General features: G+C 35.8%; 1 protein-coding gene across 1 annotated transcript; it reads left to right on the top strand.

Annotated features, from left to right (window-relative positions):
- Positions 1-2,247: 2,247 nt before the first annotated feature.
- LOC130730471 (uncharacterized) lies at positions 2,248-5,693 on the top strand. The gene is made up of 8 exons (XM_057582487.1): positions 2,248-2,741; positions 2,865-3,077; positions 3,172-3,372; positions 3,922-4,029; positions 4,153-4,290; positions 4,411-4,662; positions 4,781-5,101; positions 5,218-5,693. The coding sequence occupies exons 1-8, from the start codon at positions 2,304-2,306 to the stop codon at positions 5,383-5,385; spliced, it is 1,839 nt and encodes a 612-aa protein (XP_057438470.1). The 5' UTR covers positions 2,248-2,303; the 3' UTR covers positions 5,386-5,693.
- The last annotated feature ends 1,465 nt before the right edge of the window (positions 5,694-7,158 follow it).

Below are 7,158 nucleotides of genomic sequence, written 5' to 3'. Positions count from 1 at the left end.
TTTTAATATTATATAATTTATAATATTATTAATTAATAAATATAAAAATATTAATTTAACTAAAATAAATAAAATTATTATTCATAAATTGTAAAATTGACTACTCACTTACAAATATTGATTTATTAATAGTAATAGACTAATTTAATATTTTCATCTCCTATTATTTAAAAATTATTTATCTACTTATATAATAATTTAAATATAAATTACTTTTGAAATAATAATATTTTTAATTTAGTTAATTTTTATTATTTATCACATGTCACAGTTTTTTTTTTGAAATGACATGTCACAATTAAGTAAAAACCAATTGGTTACAAATATTTATTTTTTAATAGTAATAGACTAATTTTCTACTTTCATCTCCTATTATTTAAAATTATTTATCTACTTATATAATATTTTTTAATTTAAATATAAAGTACTTTTAAATAATAATATTCTTAATTTAGTTAACTTTTATTGTTAGTTATCACGTGTCACAACTAAGAGAAAATCAATTGGTTAATTGCATAATTTTATTTAAAATATAGGCTATCTTCAAAATAATAAAATAGGCTAATTAATAAAATTTAAATTAATTTTAGTTATTTTAAAATATAGTTTCATTCATGAAAATGTATAAAAAAAATTAAATTTAATAGAATGATCGATTTTTAAATGTATTTTTTATTCAAATATAAATTTAATACGTTTTTCCTTATCATATCCTGTCTTTATTATGTGTACCTCAAACACAGGATAGGATAAGAGTCTATATTGTTCTTATCATATCTTGTTCACATATCATATCCTATTATATCATGTCCTGACCACCAAACAGACCCTATATACTTGTATAAGTTTGAATTATATTTTTGTATACATTAGCAAAATCAACCTCCAATTCCATTTCTTCAGCCTAACTCGTGACTTCCAACATCCATGGATTATAGTCATCTTCAATCTTATTGACACCTTGGACTCCTTTCAAGAGGTTAACATGTGCACATCAGTAAAATTTTACATCAATTGAAAAAAATGACTTCACAATGAGTCTGTTCGAACACTGGCTTATTAAAACTTATCTATGGGAAATTGCACTGGATAAATTTTACCAAGTATTCTTTGTCTTATACCAAACAGGCTCTATGTTTCATAACATTTATATTTTCTACCTCAAAGTAACTAATTATTTGGGGTCCTTGAAGGTCCGTTCAAGTGGTAAGTGCTAGAGAACATAAGAGTTCGGGAGACTGAAGGGTGAAGGGTGAAGAGTTCGAATCCTGAGGAAAATTAATTTACTAACATTACTAACATTTACCTATAAAAAAACAATAAAAAAGTAATTATTTAGAAGAATGCTGCCCAATTTGCTTATTTAGAAAAAAAAAAAAAAAAACTCATTTCATTGTGACAAAGGAGGTAAAAATGGTTACTCTTGAGTATGTACTGCACAACCGTTTGTGTACTAGAAAATCTTCAAGAACAGTTTTCCTTTGATCTTTGCCGAAAATGGTACAACAAAAGGTTAATCTTGAAGAAAATGTAAGATCTTTTCCATTTTTTGTGCAAGCTTGGTCTTGACCTAGGTAGTAGGCTCCTCGTCCAATGTTAGGTAAAATAGACAACTGTTTAAATTGTGATAGAGGTCATCATTAATCTCAGACATGTACTAAGTCTGTTGTACTGTGGTACTATATTGGATATTACAACCTCATACGATAAGGTGCTTCATAGGGCGGTAAGCACTGAAGACTTTTGTGAATGTCTTCACAAAGATAGTGTTGAATGATGCAAAAACATGCGAGACAATATCTTCCACTTTGTACTATGATATTTGTCTTGAGATGTATTTAGTTCACAAAATTTCAAAAGCTAGCTTACTTCATATATTTATAACTTTAAACTTGTTATCATCAAAACTTATAAAAAGAACTTTAGGTACTGAAGGTTGAGACTTAACAAATACGTCTCAAAAGACATGGGCTAGAAGAAGGTGGTTGGAACTTCGGGTGGTTTGTAGTATGTGGACGATGAGCTCTACCTGCAACTGGGTTAGATTTCTGAAATTTACAGTGTCTACCTCGAAGTTCCAAAGATTAAATAACGTCAAACAATCAGTTTCTCTCAACCAGTGTTATAAGACTCAACACGAACTGGTTGGTCCTACTAGTTAACTCCGACTCGATCACCTAACCGGTCCGAACATCTCCCTAATTAAATACTAACAAATAATAATAAAAACAACAATAATAATAATAATAATAAATAAATGTGCTATACTGCTATTTGTGCAGAGTAGTTGCGGCGGTGCAAGCATGGAGGAAGACGGCGAGATTTACGACGGTGCTAGGGCTCAATTCCCTCTGAGCTTCGGCAAGCAATCCAAGTCTCAAACCCCTCTCGAAGCAATCCACAACGCCACTCGTCGTTCCAATTCCAAAACCACCACCGATTTCCCTCCCGTTTCCTCTTCTTCCAAGGAATGGCTCAGCTCCCTCCGCCCCTCCAAAAACCCCACCGCACCTCCTCCGCCCGAACAGGAGGACGACGACGGCCCCCTGGTGGGACCCCCTCCACCTCCCCCATCGCAACAACAACCCGATGACGACGGCGAGATGTTTGGCCCGCCCCCGCCGCCCCCTGCCTCCAATTTCAATGACTCGGACTCCGAACAAGATTCCGATCAAGACGATGTCGGAACCCGGTTCAGAATCCCCCTCAGCAACGAGATTGTTCTCAAGGGCCACACCAAGGTATTCAATTTTATTCGTTTTTTGAAACCCTAACTGTTCAATTGATGGTAAAGAAATGAACTCAATGCAGATTGTAGAGTGATACTGAAATTTTGAAATTTTGGGTGTAACTATGATTATCAGGTTGTGTCAGCTCTTGCGGTGGATCATTCTGGGTCGAGAGTGCTTTCTGGAAGCTATGATTACACGGTGCGTATGTATGATTTTCAAGGGATGAACTCTCGCTTGCAATCATTTCGACAATTGGAGCCATTCGAAGGCCACCAAGTTCGGAATTTGAGCTGGAGTCCCTCTGCGGATCGGTTTCTCTGCATTACTGGATCAGCTCAAGCTAAGGTTAACAATAGATAGCATTTAGCTTCGCAGCATTATTATCTGTTCTTCGATTTTTTGAGGTTTTGGTAGTTAATGCTAATTCACTATTGTGCAGATTTATGATCGTGATGGTCTCACTTTGGGAGAGTTTATGAAGGGAGACATGTATATTCGTGATCTGAAGAATACTAAGGGTCACATTACAGGATTGACATGGGGGGAGTGGCACCCGAAAGCTAAAGAGACCATTTTAACATCTTCCGAGGACGGGTCGCTGCGGATATGGGATGTGAATGACTTCAAGAGTCAGAAGCAGGTTTGCATGTTTTCTCTGGATGAGTAGTTCAATGCATTGTGATTTTCTTGTCGTTTTATAATCTTTGATTGGTGGAACAGAACAACTTTCAGACAGAAACTTTGTTAGGTCTTTAGGAAAATAATTGGTTCGCACCTATTCCATTCCACCCACTCCGAGAGAGATAAGAATAGAAGTGAGAGATATGATGAGTTATGTGATAAGAAAAGAAGAGAGGTATATGAAGTAAAAGTGAGTGGAAATGAGATTGAAGAGGGAGTGTGAATGTATCAAAGTTGTTGCCTTTATGATACCCCTCTGCTGGAAAAAAAAAATTATCGGTATATGACTGAAAATGAGGATATGGATGTGTTTGGGCTCAAACATGCATGGAATAAAAATAGATGATTAATATCATAGTAGCCAGCGAGACTCGGAATTTCTCCAATTCTCTCAAAATTGTCATTTTTCTACCCCATGATACTCAAAGAATATGGATTTTGTTTTTGGTTTTTTTTTTTACACTTTTTTGGTGCTATTGAAGTTATGCTTCTATCATTCAATGGTTAGGTTATTAAACCAAAGCTTTCGAGACCTGGAAGAGTTCCTGTGAACACATGTACATGGAATCATGATGGTAAATGCATTGCTGGTGGTATCGGAGATGGTTCTATACAGGTACCAATATTCTCTTAGTGGCTTTATTGGGCAATAGGGTCATTACCTGTATGCTGCTGTTCAGTTTGAAATAACATTAACTTTCTCCTGATGTTGCTTGGAATGCTCAATTAATATTCACAGATTTGGAATATTAAACCTGGATGGGGGAGTAGGCCAGATATACACATTGAAAAAAGTCATGAGGATGATATTACCGGTCTGACATTTTCTAGTGATGAGAGAATCTTATTATCAAGGAGCTTTGATGGTTCATTGAAGGTAAATAATGATCACATACTTGAAATTGTAACTTTTTTGTTTGCTTTCTTTATTAGGCATGCATTCACACGTACCTAATCTTCCTGACTTCTCCTGATTGACCATTGAATTATGTCTCAGGTATGGGATCTGCGCAAAACAAAGGATGCATTAAAGGTGTTTGAGGATCTGCCAAATAACTATGCACAAACAAATATTGCCTTCAGTCCTGATGAGCAACTCTTTTTTACTGGAACATCTGTTGAAAGGGAGAGCACCACGGGAGGTTTATTGTGCTTCTTTGATAGATTAAATCTTGACCTTGTTTCTAGAGTTGGCATTGCCCCGACTTCTAGTGTTATTCGGTGTTCTTGGCATCCCAAACTGAATCAGGTAACATAATATCAAAGTTGTGTTACTTAACAATTTTCCAGTGCTAACTTGCAGTGTCTGAAACTAGATTTGTTGCCTATGCTTATAATACTCCTTGAACTTCTTTTTCCTTGTAAAGATCTTTGCAACTGTTGGTGATAAAAGCCAAGGAGGGACTCACATACTATATGATCCAACCATCAGCGAGAAAGGAGCTCTTGTTTGCGTTGCACGGGCACCAAGGAAAAAATCAGTTGATGACTTCGAAGCAAAACCTGCAATTCATAATCCTCATGCCTTACCGCTGTTCAGAGATCAGCCAAGCCGCAAGCGTCAACGAGAGAAAATTTTAAAGGATCCATTGAAGTCCCATAAGCCTGAACTACCCATGAATGGACCTGGCTTTGGTGGGCGAGTTGGTACCAGTCAAGGAAGCTTGCTCACCCAGTATCTACTAAAGGTATTAAAACAGTGTTGGGTGTATTTCTTTCTCGTCATTTTTCTTGACTTCCCAGTTTTCATGTTTTAGAATATAAAGGTGGAAGGTACTTATGTGATATTTTAATGCAATTGCAGCAAGGGGGTATGATTAAGGAGACATGGATGGAGGAAGATCCAAGGGAAGCTATTCTAAAATATGCTGATGTTGCTAAAAAGGATCCAAAGTACATTGCTCCAGCATATGCAGAAACCCAACCTGAGCCTGTGTATGCGAAGTCAGATTCTGAGGATGAAGAGAAATGATTATGTAATGAAGTAACGATCGCTGGTAGCCCGGTATCGCCGGTGCGTAATGCAGAGGGGGCGGCAGGCAAGAGTGACTCAAACACGAGGGGAGCATTCCCAACATGGGACTGCATATACCCTTCCCAGCAATGTTTAGTTTAGGCAGCTTGGTAGCTCTACAAAGTTTTAGCAATCTTCTTTGCGCGGAGTATTGGTATGATCTGTACATTATGTAGTGTGTAAAATTGAATTTTTAAAACAATTCAAATGCTATTTTTAACAAACTGTTAGAAATTTTCTTATGCATGTAATAACTTTTCGTGGAAGATTGCTTGTCGTCTAGAACTTGGCACAGCACGGATAATTGTGGCATGGTGGTCAAACTGAGAAGTGAAGTATGCGTGAATTTGCACTGGAGAGTTTAGTCTGTGTCTACTATGGAAGATATGTAATAAAAAAAAAATTCTTTTAACATAACTGTAAAAAAAAACAGCATTTTTATTCAATAGAAGAGTGTAAGACTGATGCTGTGTTTGTTTGGAGGTGGCTTGGGTAGAGAGAAAAAGGGAAGAGAGAGTTAGGTTAGAAATAGAGCTCCTCCCTTGTTTGGCTTGCATCTCACAAGGGAGAGAGAGTCTGAAATGTTGATCTATAATTGATTCTGAGTGAAGGAAAAAAGTTGATCTATAAATAGGTTTCTCTTCCTTTCGATTCAGAGTTTTAGACAATAGTGTGGATATTGAGTGGCATCAGAAATTATTACATGAAACATCTAGATCATGAGCACAATTTGTTGGAGAAGGTAACCAAAACTAACCACATGCAATGCAATATTGAATTCACTCAACCATAAACATCAAGAGTTTAAAGCAGAAGCTATGTTAGGGCAGAAGAATTGGTGTCGAAATCAAACACCTTAGAAAGGATAAAACTAGAAGGAATCAAATTGAATATACCATGAATTAAGTGCAAGTCTCAATCACTTTGACAAATAGACACTTGGATTGACGATATGAGAATTTCCAGTAAAAGAAATATCAACAGAAAACGCCTCACTTTCTGAGAATGCAATTTCATGTAACAATTTCACTTTGGGCAAAGAAAAAATATAATCAAAACATAAAAAAAATTCTGAACCTTTTTCAGTCACAAAAATTAGTTCATGTTTTCATATCTTCAAAGGTATTACAATACAATGTATGAATCATCAATTTTTTTCAAATCAGAATCACTGAACCATAAATAAATAAAAGACCATCATAAATGGAACAAAAACAACATATAAAGTCACAAAAGTGTTATTGAATGACGATCAAAATTCAAAACCAGTAAAAGTACGACACGACTCATGATGACAGAAAAAGAACAAGAACATCATCAACTAGTCAAATGGTAAAATGTGGTTGAGTTAATATTATGATTCTTATTTTACTTTTTTTTTTTTAGGCTTAAATAAGTTTTTGGTCCCTAACCTTTACCAAATGCTTGGTTTTCGTCCCTCGCCGGAGCAAAGGTGGGTTTTAGTCCCTAACCTTTGCCACAAGATTTGGTTTTGGTCCCTCCGGAGCTCTGGGTCAACGCCGGAGCTCCGGTGGCCCATGTGGCATGGCCACGTCAGTTTAATGAGCTGACGTGGAATTTATTTTTATTTTTCATTTAAATTATAATTTTCTATTCAGTTGGAGAAAAAAAAACAATTTTACATCAAAACATGGAAACAAGATCCAAGAACCTTACTTATCACAAATCTGAAAAATCCCCCAAAACCCATCTCAGCTAACCCAATAACCT

This window comes from Lotus japonicus, chromosome 1 (genome assembly GCF_012489685.1).
Source record: "Lotus japonicus ecotype B-129 chromosome 1, LjGifu_v1.2".
NCBI lineage: Eukaryota > Viridiplantae > Streptophyta > Magnoliopsida > Fabales > Fabaceae > Lotus > Lotus japonicus.
This window is presented reverse-complemented; position numbering and strand designations above follow the sequence as displayed.